The sequence below is a fragment of the Schistocerca americana genome, chromosome 3 (genome assembly GCF_021461395.2).
Source record: "Schistocerca americana isolate TAMUIC-IGC-003095 chromosome 3, iqSchAmer2.1, whole genome shotgun sequence".
NCBI lineage: Eukaryota > Metazoa > Arthropoda > Insecta > Orthoptera > Acrididae > Schistocerca > Schistocerca americana.
Window position 1 is genome coordinate 445,421,405 of NC_060121.1, and position 20,164 is coordinate 445,441,568.

Genomic DNA, 20,164 nt, shown 5'->3' on the forward strand with positions numbered 1-20,164 from the left:
ACTGATGATCACGCACAGGTACTGAAACATTTTTGGTTTATATACACACCAGTTTTTTTGCATAACAGACAGAAATGCAGTAATTTTGCCTACCAACATGTCCTACTGCAAGAGCTCCAGAACCAAATGACGAATAATTTACGGAACTTTTTAGACACGCTATGTCTTTATGCATGCATGTACGTAGTTTACATTTAGTTGGTTTCAGTGATGACTTTGCAGTTGTCCTGTGCCTGTGATAGATAGCAAGTGTGATGTGGGTGGGCGCTGGTGCGGCGTAACAGGTTGCGGTATTGTCCCCAGGAAGGGAGAAGCTCGGCCTGCCGGTAGGTGAGCCGGTACGCCTCGTGCTTGAAGCAGACGGGACGCAGGTGGAGGACGGCGAGTACTTCCGCACGCTACCCAACAACACGGTGCTGCTGCTGCTCCGGCAGGGCGAGCGCTGGTACCCCAGCGGGGTCGACGTCATCCGTGCTGGTGAGGACGCGCGCTCCGCCGCTAGCTGTCACTGCCACTGCACTCCACCAGAAGAATGGCACCCTCCACAACTGCGCGACGCGCTCTGCCCCCGCAAAGTAATGCACCACACTGCTCCCAAACCCACCACTTACTGTCCAGCCAGCTACCGAGCCCTAAGCACTGGAGAGCTGCGTTACTGCGGACCGGGTGTACGAACTGCCAGTGCTAGCTGATAGTGGATTTATCAAACATAAACGCAGGATGCAACGAAACTACCGACAAAATTTCGGAGGTTACATCAGGAATATCTTACGAGTACGAGGGCTGATCAACGCAGACTGAGAATGGTATTTTTAAGCATGTTTATTACTCCAATCAATGTTTACACGACCTTTTTAAAAGCACCCCGCTCATACTCGAACGCACTTTTTACAGCGTCTCTCCCAATCCTCGAAGACATGACGTAGTCCGTTCTTTGTCAGTTCGTTGAGAATCGCCTCACTTGTCTTGGGCACTGCTTCAGAGTTCTCTATCGAATGCCAGGAAGCTTTGCCTTTTAAAGATGGTAACAAAAAAAGAAAGAAAAAGGTCATTGGGTGCAAGGTCTGGGCTATAAGGCGGATGCAGTACCAACTAATGTTGAACTGAGCCAGAAACTGCATGACTTTATTTGCGACGTTAGCTGCGCACTGTCGTGATGAAGTCGTCACAATCCGAGTAAGTTCTAAGCGTTAGCCCGCCCGGTTGGCCGTGCGGTCTAACGCACGGCTTTCCGGGCGGGAAGGAGCGCCTGGTCCCCGGCACGAATCCGCCCGGCTGATTTGTGTCGAGGTCCGGTGAACCGGCCAGTCTGTGGATCGTTTTTAGGCGGTTTTCCATCTGCCTCTGCGAATGCGGGATGGTTCCCCTTATTCCGCCTCAGTTACACTATGTCGGCGATTGCTGTGCAAACAAGTTCTCCACGTAAGCGTACACCACAATTACTCTACCACGCAAACGTAGGGGTTACACTCATCTGGTGTGAGACGTTCCCTGGGGGATCCACCGGGGGCTGAACCGCACAGTAATCCTGGGTTCGGTGTGGGGCGGCGGAGGGGTGAAGTGGACTGCGGTAATCGTCGTGGGGTTGTGGGCCACTGCGGCTGCGGCGAGAACGGAACCTCTCCGTCGTTTCTTGGCCCCCGGTTAACATACAATACAATACAAGTTCTAAGCGTATCCTTGTAAAGTTTTCCTCAGATTAGCCAATACTGACGTGTAGTGTACTGCTGTTACTGCAGTGTGAAAGAAAACTGCGTACCTATAAATCATTCAATGACAGAAAATATCATCACCAACACTTTCCCTCCAAATGGAATAAATGCCGCCTTTTTTTATGTTCGAGAAAGCGATTTCCGCACTGTGGTGCCTCGTTTTCCTTCATGATCTCAATAACGCCTGCATGACTTACCACCGGTGATAATCGATTCCAGAAACGCATCCCCTCCGTCAGAAAAGAGACGCAACACCTCACGGATTGTCTCCATTCCCACAGCCTTTTGTTTGGGAGTCAACAGACGTGGCACCCAGCAGTCATGAACAGGGGTCATATGGAGATGATCGTGAGCAATCGCAAAGACACTGTCACTTGAAATTCTCGACACTTCGCTGGGGTTACATAATGCTATCTGCCAATCCTCACGGGCAATCACAGCAGCTGTGTCGGTTCATGTTGACTTCACACACAGCACAAGTCGAAACACCAAACACTGTTGCACAATATAGTGAATCTTTACCGTACGCTTGCCGCAGCTTTTCGTAAGTTGCAGTGGTTTTATGGTTCAAAGGAACACGGAATTTTATTGCGCCTTAATGCTCCTTTCGCGTCACCTTCATTATTTGGTATGCGAAATGCAAAGAGCATTACTACCAACCTGCCAATACGAGAATGCTCCCCCGTATGGATATTACACATAAAACCCTGCTCTTTTCAACTTTCATTGTACAGACGGGAAACTATTACAGAAGCTACAGGAAAAAGCAGTGTCAGTCTCTATTGACCAGCTTTCGTATTTTGGTGCATCAGATTCTTGGTCTCCAGCGCTCGTTACAGAGTAACTGTAGTCCGCTTGACTACTTACCCCGTATATCTTTGCATATGTACTGCACTGAAAATATCTACAAACAGTGCAAATGTCGACGGTAAAACTGTGTGAAACTATGAAACAGGATAAAGGAAAACAGTTCAAAATATGAGACTGACACGACGTGCAAACTGACTAAAGAATACTGGCTGGAGGTCAAAGGCAAGGGAGTAGATGCATGCGTAGCTAGAACAAATATAGACATCACCTATAGGAAAATTAAAGAGAACTTTGAGAAAAAGAGAAGCAGCTGTATGAATATCAAGAACTCAAGTGGCAAGCCATTGCTAAACAAAGAAGGGAAAGGTGGAAGGAATACGTGAAAGGGTTATACAAAGGAAAGAAACGGAAATCCTGTATTAGGGAAAAAGAAGAGGAATTAAGAAGACGAGATGCAATATATAAGGGGAGTTCAAAAAGGAACGAGCCGGAGGCATAATTACAGAAACCAGTACCTGTATGTTAGAAGTATTGACCCTGGCTGTTGAGACACTTGTCCCACTGCGACACAAGTCGGTGAATGGCTGTCTCAGAAAATTCCCAGGCCTGCCATGTTAACCAGTTCCGCACGTACAGCTGGACGTCGTCTTCCGAGGTGAATCGTTTACCCCTATGCTGACGTTCTCCTTTGACAAAGATGGCCCGCTTCTGATTCACCACCTCCAGTACGGGACAACAGTGAACGCCCAGCGTTACTCGCAAAGCTTAACCACTCTTCGCCAAGCGATCAAATAAAAACGACCAGGCAATCTCACCCGTGGGGTCATTCTGCTCCACGACAGTGCAAAGCCTCATACGGCCAACACATTCAAGGCCCTCCTGCAGAAATTCAAATGGAAGGTTCTTGGCCACCCTCCATACAGTCCGGACGCGCTGTGATTATGCTATTTTTGGTGCCCTTAAAAAGGCTCTGAGGGGCAAACGATTCACCTCGGACGACGACGTCCAGCTGTACATGCGGAACTGGTTAACGTCGCAGCCCCGGGAATTTTGAGAGACAGCCATTCACCGCCTTGTGTCACAGTGGGGGCAACGACCTTGCCGCAGTGGATACACCGGTTCCCGTGGGATCACCGAAGTTAAGCGCTGTCGGGCGTGGTCATCACTTGGATGGGTGACCGTCTAGGCCGCCATGCGTTTTTGCCATTTTTCGGGGTGCACTCAGCCTCGTGATGCCATTTGAGGAGCTACTCGGCCGAGTAGTAGCGGCTTCGGTCAAGAATACCATCATAACGACGGGGAGAGCGGTGTGCTGACCCCGCCTCTCCTATCCGCATCCTCCACTGGGGATGACACGGCGATCGGATGGCCCCGGTAGGCCACTCGTGGCCTGACGACGGAGTGTGTCACAGTGGGAAAAGTGTCTCAACAGCCAGTGTCAATATTTCTAACATACAGGTACTGGTTTCTGTAATTATGCCTCCGGCTCGTTTCTTTTTGAACGCCCCTTATATGGTAGTATGGACGACGTACTCTCAGAATTACTGAGAATCTTGGGAGAGCCAGCCACGATAAAACTGTTCCACGTTGTATGCAAAGGTACAGTAAATCACACAGGCAGAATTCAAAGCGAACAATTTTATGTTGTGAGCAACCGCAGCTGAAGTAATCCATATTTGACAAATAAACTGCTTTCAGCTGTACATGAAACATTATTTACAGGAAAACAACCGGTTTCGTGATATCAGATCACATCCTCAGGTGTAGATACGTCGGTAAAACATTAAGCCCATAATATTGGAAGGAGGGTGACTCAACCTTCTTAAAATAATTTGATTTGGGGCACCCTGCCTGTTGGGGGGGTAGCAGCATTATATTTTGAGAAGATTGAATCTCCTTGCTTCCCATATTATGGGCTTAATGCTTTACTGACTTGGATAAAAAATAGTGGCAACACTGCCGCAACATGGATAGCATGGCATGCCTGCTGTCTATAGCTGATTGCAGATGGTCAGCTGATGTAGTGCAGTGAACGGCGATGGCTGTGTCCGAGTCAGTTGCCTGTGTACTGTCTGAGAGTGCAGGAGGCCAGTTCAAGCACCCTGACAGTATGTTTAGAAGACACGAACAACGTGCGTGGATCAAGACTGAAGTGGCACGCAGTCGGAGTGCACAACAATGTTGTGTCACTGCATCCTATCATCCGTCATGACAATACACGATGGCACATGGCGAATCCGGTGCAGGAGCTTCTGTATATGGGGGTGGCAGATAATGCAGCGTCCACGATATTCACCCGTTATGAGTCCGTACGATTACTACTGTTAGCCAAAGGAATCTCTTCGTGGCATGCGCTACAACACAAGAGAATACATCATCCGTGTCATAGGGCGGTCTTTGCGAGACATCGACATAGATGGATTTTCTGACGTGTACGACGCCTTCCATCTCTGCAGCGGAAGGTGATGGAGATGCGGGTCCATTTTATTGAGGGCATGTAATACGGTGAAAATACGTCAATGAAGTCCGGTATGAATTACAACCGTGTTGCCACCACTTTTTATCCAACCCATGTACATCTGAGGATGTGATTTGATACCGCGAAACTAGTTGTGTTCCTATATATAAAGGTTCATATAGTATGTAGGTGGAAATGGTTTATTTGTTAAATAATCCAAAAGAATGTAATAATTCCTATCCCAATGAAGGCAGGTGCTGACAGCTGAGAACGTTACCGAACCATCGGCTTAATAACTCGTGGTTGCAAAATACTGACATGATTTATTTACAGAAGAATGTCGACATTGGTAGAAGCCAACCTCTAGGAAGATCGCATTAGGTTCCAGATACATGTAGGCAATACTGATCCTACAAGTTATCGTGAAACACAGGTTAAAGAAATTGAAACGCACATTTGTAACCTTTGTACATTCAGAGAAAGCTTTTGGCAATGTTGACTGGAATATACTCTTTCAAATTATGAGGCTGCAAGGATATAACGTGGAGCGAAAGGTTATTTATAACTTGTGTCGAGACTAAACGGCAGTTTAAAAGAGTCGAAAGACATAAAAGGGAAGCAGTGGTTGGAAGAAAGTAAGGCGTTGAGCAAGAAGTAAAGGAAACTAAAGAGAAATTTTGAAAATGAATTTAACTTCAGGAGAAGAAATAGGAAGATTGAGCTCTACCGATGACATTTTAATTCTGTCAGAGACCGCTAAAGTGTGACAAGAGCAGCTGACTGGAATGAAAAGTGCCTTGGAAAGACGTAATATGATGAAAGTTAAAAAAAAAAGATTAGAATAATGCGGTGTAGTTGGACTACATCCGGAGTGATGCCGAGGGAATTACGATAGAAAATGATGCACTAAAAGTAGTAGACGAGGTTCGCTATTGGGGCAGCAAAATAACTGATAGTGGGCAATGCAGAGTAAATGGAAAGTACCGGCCGACGACAGCAAGAAAAAATTTGTGAAAAATGGGGATTTCTTAATATCTAAAATAAATTTAAGTGTTGAAGAGTTTTCTGAAGTTATTTAGGTGGAGTGTAGATTGGTATGGAAGTCAAAGGTGTACGATAAGCACTTAAGAGAACAGAAGCTTTTGAAATGTGGTGGTACAGAAAAATGCTGAAGATAAGGCGGTTAGATCGAGTAATTAATGAGGAAGTACAGATTCGAAATGGATAAAAAAGAAATTTATGGCACAACTTAACTGAAAGAAGGAATCTTTACTGATGGCACATATCTCGAGACAGCAAGGAATTGTCAATTTAGTAATGGAGGGAAGTGTGGGGGCTGAAAATGGCACATGGGGACCAAGGTATGAACACAGTGAACAGGTTCAAATGGATATTGGTTACAGAAGTTATTGGTAGATGAAGAGGCTTGCAGAAGGTGGACTACCCTGAAGAGCTGCACCAAACGAATCTTCGGACGGAAGACTTCAACAACCACAACATGTGTTTTGTGTCGCGTTTGGAAAGAAACTTGTTCCATTGACTCACGTCACTTGCTGTTGACAACACCAGTAGCCACTTTACTCTTCGCCTTCAAGCTTTCATTTAAAACTGCTTTTTTTCGGTCTCGGGTTTGTTGCTCGGGCAGTGTTAGTTGTACGTTAAGGGTGATACACAGTGGTATGGGTAGGTTTACTGACGGAGAAGTGGCCGATATGAGTTCACTCAATGCAATGCTAAAGCAACACAAAGACGCTATGCTGTTCCCGCACTGACACACAGTGATAAAAGTGTACCTATTTTGTCGGAGGCTTGTTGTATTACTCAGTGCTCTGTATTCTACGTTTTGGTGATTACATATGAAAGGCTTTTTCACTGTTGTGAAGGCGTTTTCGCAGAAACCGAAATAACTGGAGTAACAAATAGAATCAATCATAATTACATTATTACTACATGATGTGATCAAAAGTTTCCGGACACCCCAAAAATATACGTTTTTCATATTAAGTGGATTGTGCCGCCACCTACTGCCTCGGTATTCAATAGACATCGTGAGAGAGCGAAACTCACGGACTTCTAACTTGGTCAGGTGGCTGGGTGTCACTTGTGTCATGCGTCTGTACGCGCGATTCCCAGACACCTACACATCCCTAGATCCACTGTTTACGATGTGATACTGAAGTGGAAACGTGAAGGGGCACGTACAGCACAGAAGCGTACAGGCCGACCTCGTCTGCTGACTGACAGAGACCGCCGACAGTTGAAGAGGGTCTTAATGTGTCATACGCATACATCTATACAGATCATCTCACAGCAATTCTAAAGTGCATCAGGATCCACTGCAATTATTAAGAGAGTTGGGCGGAAGGTGAGAAAACTCGGATTTCATGGTCGAGCGGCTGCTCGTAAACCACGCATCACGCCGGTAAGTGCCAAACGACGCCTCGCTTGGTGTGAGGAGCGTAAACGTTGGACGACTAAGCGGTGGAAAAACATTGTGTGGAGTGACGAATCACGCTACACAATGTGGCGATCCGATGACAGGGTGTGGATATGGCGAATGCCCGCTGAACGTCATCTGCGAGCTTGTGTAGTGCCAACAGTAAAATTCGGAGTCGGTGGTGTTATGGTGTGGTCGTGTTATTCATGAAGGGAGCTTACAGCCATCGTTGTTTTGCGTGGCACTATCACAGCACAGGCTTACATTGAAGTTTTAAGCACCTTCTTGTTTCCCACTGTTGAAGAGCAATTCGGCGATGGCTATTGCATCTTTCAACATGATCGAGCACCTGTTCATAATGCATGGCCTGTGGCGGAGCGGTTACACGACAATAACATCCCTGTAATGTAGTGGCCTGCACAGACTCCTGACTTGAATTCTATAGAACACCTCTGGGATGCTTTGGCACGCCGACTTCGTGCCAGGCCTCACCGACCGACATCGATTCCTCTCCTCAGTGCAGCACTCCGTGAAGAATGGACTGCCATTCCCCAAGAAACCTGGCTGTATGTCTGCCTGCGAGAGTGAAAGCTGTCATGAAGGCTAAGGGTGGGCCAACTTCACACTGAATTCCAGCATTACCGATGGAGGGCGCCACGAACTTGTAAGTCATTTTCAGCCAGGTGTCCGGATACTTTAGATCACATAGTATATATAATGAGCCACGTGACCTTTGTACCAAAGTACTCTGAACGTATCCGTGAACAACCTCTGAGATGTTATAAGTGTTCGGATTCATCCTGTCAACTCCCCTTAATTAGCTTACCGTGTTAGCGGTGAGTAGGGATCAACTTCATATTACTTTGCAGCCCAACATCCGGCTATATTGCCAGTTTGTAGATAACGAACTTATAGATTCCGCGTGTAAACGTCTACCTAGTGAGTTGCTCTTCATGGAAAACAGTAGTACCTCGTTCATCCAAGTGTAATTCTGAGAAAATCCTTAAGACCCTTCATACGTCTAGCCCCGTGAAACGTGGCCACGTCACTTTATTACGTTCCTCTTTCCCAGAGCTGTAAAATGTTGTTAAAGAGGAAATATTTAATTTTAAAAATTTATGATTTTCCATCAACATTTTGAGAAATAAAAATGTGAACAGACTTAAATATACAGTAAAATATTCCCCATTTATATAGACTGCCTGACAAAAAGTGAAGAACACAAGGACATGTCGGATGTCAATGCAACTTTGTACACGTACACACCATTGGCTGGTAAGTAAATGATTAAGACTTGCGATTGTCTATGATAGGTAGAACGACTGCATTAGTATTTTTCGTATTTCGCGTTGTTACCAGACCTGACAGGCTACATAAGGGGCATGAACAGCGTCAGATGTTGAGTGATCTTTGTGAAGGACACGGAGGTACCACATATATATATATAGGTCTATCGACTCCTGACAGCAACCTCATTGTGGGTCCCCATTTGGCCGGCTGGTCGAATCGTGCAGTATACAGATTTGTGGTTCATTCGGACGTGACAGTGGCCCGATGTTTGGCCACATGGGAGTGTGAGAGCAGGAATACTCGTCATCAAGGTTCCGGTCGATCACGTCAGACCACCACGAAGGAGGATGGAGGATTGCCTTATTGTGCACTAAGCACATCGTAACCCTTTTCACATCTGTGCCTCCCATCCAGCAACAACTAATGAAGTCGCCTCAATATTTTGTGTCATAACGCACTATTCATCGGCGACTAGCGCAGATGGACTAGGGAATTACCTCCTACTCGTAGACTGCCATTAGCACCACCACACAAACGGATGCGTTTGGAATGGTGCCGTGACCGGGAACCATAGATTTCTTACAGATGATGTCGCATTGTGTTCAGCGATGAATCGCTGTTCTGCACTACCATGGGTGGCCATTGTCGGCGAGTATGGCGGCGACCTGGAGAGAGGTCCCATTCTTCCAGTGTTTTGGAGAGACACAGCCGTTTGTGTGGGGAGCCGTCGGGTATGACGTCAAGTAAAGGCTGGTACAGCGATACGTCACGTACATACTGCTTTCTCCTGTGGTACTCTTCTCATGTGACAATATCGTCGTGCCATTTTTCATCAGGACAATGCTCGCACTTTCGTGGCAAGAGTGTCTATGAAGTGAAGTGTCAGTGTGGCGAGGTATTCCCGTGGCCAGCAGGAGCCCCGATAGAACATGTGTGCTCTGACGTCAACTCCAGCCCAGCGTCGGGCTATCAACGACCTGGTACAACAGTTGTGGCATACCTTGTCTCAGGAAAGGATAAAACGGGTTTATGACTTTAATGGTCAAGAAAAGCTCGTTGCCAGACGTAAAATGACCCCTCAGACGATGCCTGGATTCTGAGGTATAAATCAAATGAACTGAGAGAACAGTCACGGAGAGTAGAATTATTATTATAATGAATTTTTGTACAGTGATTCCTCTTTGAATTCCCAATACAAGTCCTTGAAAAATGCTGATACATGTTAAACGCTTCATCTATTCACAATAAACATAAGTCTGGAGGTCAGTTCAGAGGTGAGAGTTCCGTGGAGAAAGTTACTTCTGCACTGAGACGATACCAGACTATTCCGCACCTGAGCCACACAACAGCTCGACAAGAGCTCCGTAAGAACTGGGTAACAACTCTCACTAAGTGGGCTGAGGTGAACTGGCTCAGCTGCATCGGACGGTCGCTTTATCATTGTGACGCATGGCGCCTGTGGCTACTCAAATCATGGGGCGTGACGCTCGTGCTGCTAGGGATTGGACGGCGGCAGTCGCTGTCATTGTGACTGTCGGACGACGGACGTGGTGTGGTATCGACTGGTTATGAAACCACAAAGACACCCTTCCCAACTGAATCCGTGCATGCATCCAAGCCAGAGGGTGTGTAAGGTCATATCGATATGTGGGCTCATACTGCCAAGTTCTTTGTAAATTTGACTCTACATTGTAATTACTGAAATAACATCACATACCCTCTCAACCTGAGGATTCATTTCGTTTCCTCTTCCCCTTCTGAGTGCTTCCCTTTTTTCTTTTTACCAGGCAGTATATTTTCATTTGCCAATAGGCTTGCCGCAGTGGTCACAGTGGTTCCCGTCAGGTCACAGAAGTTGAGCGCTCTCTGGTTGGGCTAGCACTTGGATGGGTGACCATTCGGCCTTCCGAGCGCCGTTGGCAAGCGTGGTCCACTCAGCCCTTGTGAGGCAAACTGAGAAGCTCCTTGATTGAGTAGTTGCGGCTCCGGTCTCTTAAACTGACATACGGCCGGGAGAGCGGTGTGCTGACTACATCCCCCACCATATCCGCATTCAGTGATGCCTGTAAGCTGAGGATGAACGGCCACCAGTCGGTACCGTTGAACTTTCATGGCCCGCACTGGCGGAGTTTAGTTTAGTATCTTTACATTTGCCGAAAACTTTCTTTCCGAATCGCTAGCCGTTATTAAACATTATTTGAACAGAATTTTATTTAGGTGGTGCCCCAAAGTTCGTAAAAATTTGAAGAAGAATATGAACTTCTATGTAATCTGCTGCTTGGATAAAAACTTTCCATTGTCTACAATTTTCGATCCACTGATCATCATCAGGTCCCTGTATGATTACCAAAAGACGTGGAGACATTTGGCTCATTTTGTCGTCAATAATACGTAATATGTGAAGCATCCTATCTTAGAAGACGACATACATAAAGAATAAAACCAATTTACTCAGCGTAGGTAACATGATGGTGTCTTCCACAATCAAACCCAAAAGCAAGAAATTAGAGCTGTTTATGACGTACATATATTGTAGGGGTACTGTGACAAATCCCTGTTTCATTAGCATGAATTGTTTTTCTTGCTTTTTAGCAACAAGCATGATCATAAAAGGACCACTTGGATTACATTCCATTATTGTCGTCAGAACATCACCTGCATTAAGTACTCTGGCTAGATTTTTTAAGCATAGTATATCAGTTTTTTGTACACTACTGGCCATTAAAATTGCTACACCAAGAAGAAATGCAGATGATAAACGGGTATTCATTGGACAAATATATTATACTAGAACTGACATGTGATCACATTTTCACGCAATTTGGGTGTTTATATCCTGAGAAATCAGGACCCAGAACAACCACCTCTGGCCACATTAACGGCCTTGATACGCCTGGCAATTGAGTCAAACAGAGCTTGGATGGCGTGTACAGGTACAGCTGCCCATACAGCTTCAACACGATACCACAGTTCATCAAGAGTAGTGAGTGGCGTATTGTGACGAGCTAGTTGCTCGGCCACCATTGACCAGACGTTTTCAATTGGTGAGAGATATGGAGAATGTGCTAGCCCGTACAGGACCTGCAACATGCGGTCGTGCATTATCCTGCAGAAATTTAGGGTTTCGCAGGGATCGAATGAAGCGTAGAGCCACGGGTCGTAACACATCTGAAATGTAACGTCCACTGTTCAAAGTGCCGTCAATGCTAACAAGAGGTGACCGAGACGTGTAACCAATGGCACCACATACCATCACGCCGGGTGATACGCCAGTATGGCGATGACGAATACACGATTCCAATGTGCGTTCACCGCGATGTCGCCAAACACTGACGCAACCATCATGATGCTATAAACAGCACCTGGATTCATCCGAAAAAATGACGTTTTGCCATTCGTGCACCCAGGTTCGTGGTTGAGTACACCATCGCAGGCGCTCCTGTCTGTGATATAGCGTCAAGGGTAACTGCAGCCATGGTCTCCGAGCTGATAGTACATGCTGCTGCAAACGTCGTCGAACTGTTCGTGCAGATGGTTGTTGTCTTGCAAACGTCCCCATCTGTTGACTCAGGGATCGAGACGTGACTGCACGATTCGTTACAGCCGTGCGGATAAGATGCCTGTCATCTCGACTGCTAGTGATACGAGGCCGTCGGGATGCAGCACGGCGTTCCGTATTACCCTCCATATTCTGCCAACAGTCATTGGATCTCGAGTAACGCGAGCAGCAATGTTGCGATACGAAACACCGCAATCGCGATAGGCTACAATCCGACCTTTATCAAAGTCGGAAACGGGATGGTACGCATTTCTCCTCCTTACACGAGGCATCACAACAACGTTTCACCAGGCAACGCCGGTCAACTGCTGTTTGTGTATAGAAATCGGTTGGAAACTTTCCTCATGTCAGCACATTGTAGGTGTCGCCACCAGCGCCAACCTTGTGTGAATGCTCTGAAAAGCTAATCATTTGCATATCACAGCATCTTCTTCCTGTCGGTTAAATTTCGCGTCTGTAGCACGTCATCTTCGTAGTGTAGCAATTTTAATGGCCAGTAGTGTATTATGGGTACATTGTCCTTACAATTACTTCAGGACAGTTCAAAATGAGTATAGCTATTACAAAGGACGGTGATGATAATAGCGTTACACCGATAAGAATTATAAAGAATGTGAAAGTTCCCATTTCTTTATCTAACTGATGTCATGTGTTCTACATGAGTCTCCATGGTCACACGGAGATTCCCTTTTGTCATATGGAGAACGTGTAAGCGATTATCCATTTCCATCCATATTTTCGTAAGCATGTATTGAGTCGCAGACGCAAACATACTAGAAATGCGGAATTTCAGTTCGGGAATTGTTTTCGGCAAAGCAGACGCATACACAGGGCCTTTCATACATCTTCATAAAAAGAAATTCGTGGTTGTCAGGTCTGCAGAGAAAGTGGCCGATAGCGGAAAACAACGTCGTCATTTCCACTTGACCGGCCGGTACGTTTCCTTCGCACAAACATCCCGTTTCCAAAATATGGATACCATCAGGCTTTTGCGCGTACTTGATTGTATCGCTGATGAAATTATGTATGCAGTGTAATGACAGAAAGACGATTGTTAAAATCTAACACGTAGAATGCCTTCTTTACGCGATCCGCTGGTGTCGCACGGAAACATTCACTTGTGCCTCAGGCGCATATACCGGCTTCCGATTCACTGCAGTTGCGCAACGATCAAAATTTTGCCCTTTCGTTTACACATTTCAAAAAACGTTTTGCATCAGCCCGCTTCCCAGGACTCCTGAAGATAGACGTTGACTGTGGATATTCTATCACACACACACACACAGTCCCTTTGCATGTTCAGAGATGTCACTAGATCCCCTCAAAGATGTAAACAACCATGCATGAGCAACGTCAATTAGACGGAGGGGGTCCGACAGCCGATCATTTCTAATCATTCCACCAGGAGGGAGGTACACGGCTCGTGTTGTCTGTAGTCCAACCATGCCTAGACGATCAATACCGCGATTCGATTGCGTCCGCATTGTTATTTTGTGCCAGGAAGGGCTCTCAACAAGGGAAGTGTCCAGGCTTCTCGGAGTGAACCAAAGCGATGTTGTTCGGACATGGAGGAGATACAGAGAGACAGGAACTGTCGATGACATGCCTCGCTCAGGCTACCCACGGGCTACTACTGCATTGGATGACCGCTACCTACGGATTATTGTTCGGAGGAACCCTGACAGCAACGCCACCATGTTGAATAATGCTTTTCGTGCAACCACAAGACGTCGTGTTACGACTCAGACTGCGCGCAATAGGTTGCATGATGTGCAACTTCACTCTCGACGTCCATGGCGAGGTCGATCTTTGCAATCACGACAGCATGCAGAGCGATACAGATGGGCCCAATAACATGCCGAATAGACCGCTCAAGATTGGCATCACGTTTTCTTCACCGATGAGGGTCGCACATGCTTTCAACCAGACAATCGTCGGAGACGTGTTTGGAGGCTACCCTTTCAGGCTGAACGCCTTTGACACACTGTCCAGCGAGTGCAGCAAGGTGGAGGTTCCCTGATGTTTTGGCGTGGTATTATGTGGGACCGACGTATGCCGCTGGTGGTCATGGAAGGCGCCGTAACGGCTGAACGATATGTGAATTCCATCCTCCGACCGATAGTGCAACCGTATCGACAGCACATTGGCGAGGCATTCGTCTTCATGGATGACAATTCGCGCCCCCATCGTTCACATCTTGTGAATGACTTCCTTCAGAATAACGACATCGCTCGACTAGTATGGCCAGCATGTTTTCCAGGCACGAACCCTATCGAACATGCCTGGGATAGATTGAAAAGGGCTGTTTATAGACGACGTGACCCACCAACCACTCTGAGGGATCTACGCCGAATCGCCTTTGAGGAGTGGGACAATCTGGACCAATAGTGCCTTGATGAACTTGTGGATAGTATGCCACGACGAATACACGTATGCATTAATGAAAGAGGACGTGCTACTGGGTATTAGAGGTACCGGTGTGTACCTCAATCTGGACCACCACCTCTGAAGGCCTCGCTGTATGGTGGTACAACATGCAATGTGTGGCTTTCATTAGCAATAGAAAGGGCGGAAATGATGTTTATGTTGATCTGTATTTCGAATTTTCTGTACAGGTTACGGAACTCTCGAAACCGAGGTGATGCAAAACTTTTATTGATGTGTGTACATTCTCTGAAGTACTTAGTGATGCATCACTAAGTAGTAAAATAGTTTTTTTTATTTTAGTATCTGAACAGAGCTCCAAGGAGAGCATAGCCGATGGAGGCTACAGAAAAATGAAGAAGAACCAGGCTGCAACTATGGAGGGCTGAGACACCCCACCCTCCCGGTTGGAAAAGAGTTTTAGAATCTCTACCCCCTGGTCATGATGAGAATTGGCCAATCTGTAAGGCCTTGTACAGCCCGAGGTCAGGAGTGGGCAGATCACGGGTTAACCCGGCAAAATGGTGATACACTGAAGAAAGCAATGTGACTACAGGAAAGAACAGACTGCCCAACATATGCTGCAGTGTCTAGCCACCTGCACAGAAGATGACCTTCATCAGGCAACGCAGAATGCACTGGAAATGGGCAGATTTTGGTCAAAGATTATATAAACTGTGTTGAACTGTCAACAGTTGTATAAACTGTTTTTAATGTATCCAGAATGAGATTTTCACTCTGCAGTGAAGTGTGCGCTGATATGAAACTTCCTGGCAGATTAAAACTGTGTGCCCGACCGAGACTCGAACTCGGGACCTTTGCCTTTCGCGGGCAAGTGCTCTACCATCTGAGCTAACGAAGCACGACTCACGCCCGCTACTCACAGCTTTACTTCTGCCAGTACCTCGTCTCCTACCTTCCAAACTGTACAGAAGCTCTCCTGCGAACCTTGCAGAACTAGCACTCCTGAAAGAAAGGATACTGCGGAGACATGGCTTAGCCACAGCCTGGGGGATGTTTCCAGAATGAGATTTTCACTCTGCAGCGGAGTGTGCGCTGATATGAAACTTCCTGGCAGATTAAAACTGTGTGCCCGACCAAGACTCGAACTCGGGACCTTTGCCTTTCGCGGGCAAGTGCTCTACCATCTGAACTACCGAAGCACAACTCACGCCCGGTACTCACAGCTTTACTTCTGCCAGTATCAGTCTCCTACCTTCCAAACTTTACAGAAGCTCTCCTGCGAACCTTGCAGAACTACTGGCAGAAGTAAAGCTGTGAGTACCAGGCGTGAGTCGTGCTTCGGTAGCTCATATGGTAGAGCACTTGCCCGCGAAAGGCAAAGGTCCCGAGATCGAGTCTCGGTCGGGCACACTGTTTTTAATGTATTTTTCTGACACGAGAATAAAAAAAAATACAGGACTCATACCCGTCATCATACAGTCATTGTCACACATGTAAAGTTTAACACACATAGAATTTAATACATTGTACATAAACATAAAAATGCAATAGAATCATACTAAAAGTTGACCTGCTCTTCCAACAAGTCTTTCAAATAGGCTGTACAGTGACGCATTTCTGAAAACAGTAACGGGTGGTGACTTGTAGCGTTGTATGTCTTCGGATAACCAAAAGAGATGTCGGTGGCATCATCTGCGTCACTGAACTCACACAACAGGTTTTCGACGAGGCGTAGATGCTTCCCGCAATAACCGTGGTTGAATGTGGAGCCTCTTACAGTGTTCGTGATTCTTCTGGAGAATCATGTTTCTCGTGCAAGAACTTACTTCATCAAACACGAGTACGTACTGAAAAGTAATGCTTCCCAATTTTTTATGTTGAAACTCTTAAGGCGTTCTAAGTAAGACAGTCGTTGTCAACTTCCTGCATCTTTACTCTGCATGTGTACATACTTAATCCTCGAATAGTAGTGCTGGCGACGGACACATTTCTCCCAACGAGAGACCAGTTTGTTGACACCGTCAGTGTAGAAAGACTGTCATTGTAGACGGACCACAACTACGCGTTTGCTTGCACCTCTGAAAGTGAAGTCCTGGAAGGTGGGTGATCTTTCTGTTTTAGAAACAGATGAAAATCGGATAGGGCCAAGCCGGAACTCTATGAAGGATTATCGATGATAGCGAACCGAGGGCGTCGGATTGTTGTAGATGTCGCAGCAGTCGTGTGTGGTTTGCACTGGTATCCCGAAGGAGAGGGTGCTCCATGAGTGGACGAACTCTTCGAATTCGAAAGTGGATGACAGCAACCTGGTTCCTAAGCAACGACATAGTTACCTTACACACCGCAAAGTTACGCGCTATAATTCTCAGCCCTCTGAGAGAGATGGCTGCAAATGTAGACATGAAGAATAGAGGTACAGAATGTTAATAACTTTTTTTTATTTAAAAAGTTGTAAGAGTTTTCACATTAAAAAATTCGGAAGCATTACTTTTCAGCACGCCGTCGTAGTTATAACCTTTCGTAATCTATCTATTCATTTTGAATTGCAGTGTATATTTTAAGGCAGAAAATTAGTGAAATATTTTCATGCTTTTCCAGTGTTAAGCAGGGAACTGATTATCATCTGAGTGATGGAAACTGGTAGTCGATGAAAGCTTTTTACTCAACTAGCAGCTTATCGTGATGTCCACGACGTTCCTTAAATTTTAATTATCAGGGATACTCAAATGGCTCTGAGCACTATGGGACTTAACATCTTAGGTCATTAGTCCCCTGGAACTTAGAACTACTTAAACCTAACTAACCTAAGGACATCACACACATCCATGCCCGAGGCAGGATTCGAACCTGCGACCGTAGCGGTCACGCGGTTCCAGACTGAAGCGCCTAGAACCGCACGGCCACACCGGCCGGCTCACGGATACTCAGGCTATGCCCAGCATGAATAGGCGACATTATTATTCCAATCAAAAACATTGCCCAGTGAATGCTTATACCTAGCGGAAGAAAATACGAGTATCGAAGAATGATTGCACGTGGAAAGTTAAAGAAGTCCTGGATGCGATTGCGGATTCCTGCCTTCCGCGGATAGCGCTCTATCGACTATACCATCCGAACATACCTCAAAGCGTCAACTTGTCGCGGGCTTCTTCCCTTTCGTCCCATTCTTGCAGAGGATCTCTGACGGTGCTGCGAGACTATTCTGTACGTCGTAAGTTTAACACAGAAATAAACATTGCGCTACGTATTCATCCGCGGTTGTTGTTACCTCATTGGAGTCTTCTTCCTGCGACACTCAAGTTACGCCCAATCGAGCACAGTCGCGAACGATTACTACGATAGTTTTCGTGCTGCAGCCTCGAAGTACTGTTCACAAAATCGTGTCTTTTTTCTAACACAAACGACTGTCTTCTTCTTGTCTTCCGAGCAGAAGATAGTTTACCAGCGTATTTAGAATGAATTTTCACTCTGCAAATTAAAATTGTGTGCCGGACCGGGTTTGGAACCTGGAACGTTCACCTTTTGCGGGCAGCTGCTCTACTGATTGAGCAATCTAAGAACGACTCATTTACCCGTCCCCACAGCTTTACTTCCGCCAGTCCATCCTCTACTAGCTTGCATTTTTCACAGTTCTCCTGGATAACTTTCGGGTAAAGGACTCCAGGAACGAATGCTACTGCGGACAAATGGCTTAGCCACTGCAGTGGTTCCCAGCTTGGGGATAATTATCCGCTGAAGGGTAAAAATAAACAAAAGGATTTGATCGTGTTTCAGCCACGAACCAAAATTGTTTTTAAAAGATTTTCGTAGTACTGTAATACTGATTACATAAGTTGCCAATAGTCACATTAGACGGTTTATAGAAGGAGTTGGTCATATATTCGCTTCGCAATCTGTGAATTCCACCGTAATGTGTTTCACTTTAATGGCAGTAACTGAAGAAAACTAGCATTAACTTGTGGTACAATGTTTCATGAAAATGCCTCCTCCGAGTTGTTCGAAGGACTTTCAGCAAGTAATACAACTTTTTTTCTCTGCTAATTTCGGTTGAAGAAATTCGGAATTTGCCCTGGGGCACAGTGGAATATTCCAGCCTCGGCCCCTATAGAGTTTCATGGAGTGCCGACATGTGGCGGCGTTATACCTATCCTTCAAAAAGGTGTCTGTAACGGAGTTGCGTTTCAAACAGAGAGCTGTCATTCTGTTTCTCTTGCGGAAAACCAGAGCATCATAGATATTCATAGGAGCTTGCAGAGTGTTATGGAGACCTGGCGGCGAACAAAAACACGGTGAGTCGTTGGGCGAGCTGTCTGTCATCATCAAACTAGGTGCGCAAACGTGTCCGACCTCCAGCGTGTCGGCCGGCAGCACACAGTTCTAACTCCTACAGTGTTGGAACGTGTGAACACTCTCTTGCGAGTTGATCGACGGATCACAATGAAACACTTCGCTTCAAAACTGGGTGTTGTAATGTTGTTGCATTAATTTGCTATGAAAGTGGTGCTGATAGACAATAAAAGCGGGTTAAAAGCAGTGAGCTGTCTGGGGAAGTTAACCTTGCATTACTGTGCAACTGTTTCACCAGGTATCCAGTCTAGCTTACCAAATTCCCAACCAGACTAACATTAATTATAATCTTTTAATAGTCATACGATAACCGGTGATATATATATAAAAGAGAATTTAAATAAAAAGAAATAAATCAGCTTATATTTGGAGATTTATTTTAACATTGATCATTGAAATTTCAGCATATTACACTTGATTCATAACTAAACTGCTGCCTTATTTAGGATTGTGAAAATGTGAGATTGTAATCTTACAGAACACATCCAATATGGAGCCAAGATTGGGAGACTGCATACAACACTGCATTCATAAAATAACACATGAAGAACGTTGAAACATATGCAAGAGGAAATTAACCACAACCAACCGATTCAATTTTCACCCAAAGAAGTTATGTTCGTAGCACAATCCTGTCCGTCATGTAATTACGACACACCGGTATACTAAATTCATACCAACTCTCTGTGAAATCTTCCCGAAAAGAATAGCTGAAGGCTACTTTGATGATTATACCACATGCTTCACGTGGTCAACTTGGTTTACACAAGGACTGTAACTCAACAATAATTTTGATAATTAAAATAAATTAGATCGAAAAGCAATTTACAAAAGAAAAACCTCGAACTGGTTACTATCGTCTTACCATTAACCTGATGGGTCAAACAATTGTATAAGCACGTGGTACTGGTCTCACAAAGTACACCCCCCGTGGGTTGAACAAAAGAAAAGTTGCTATATTGAAAAATATTGTGAAGATGAGACGTTATAATCTCACGCACATTCGCATGTAAGATTGATGATCTTAGTTAGAGTTACTGATCAACACGTGGTTCCACTTTACTCACAAAGTAGTGACAAAGTAACTACTGGAAGATATTCTGAACTTCACACTCGAAATACACTGCGTTGCAATTTAAGATAACATTAGATATTTTAGAGCT

At 45.6% G+C, this 20,164-nt stretch overlaps 1 protein-coding gene across 1 annotated transcript in view; it reads left to right on the forward strand.

Annotated features, from left to right (window-relative positions):
- The window catches only part of LOC124607147, a 581,505-nt gene that overhangs the window by 533,345 nt on the left and 27,996 nt on the right, over nt 1–20,164 (forward strand). Inside the window, exon 3 of the mRNA XM_047139356.1 lies at nt 304–477. Within this exon, the coding sequence (XP_046995312.1) occupies nt 304–477 (174 nt within the window). The remainder of the gene's footprint in view (nt 1–303; nt 478–20,164) is intronic.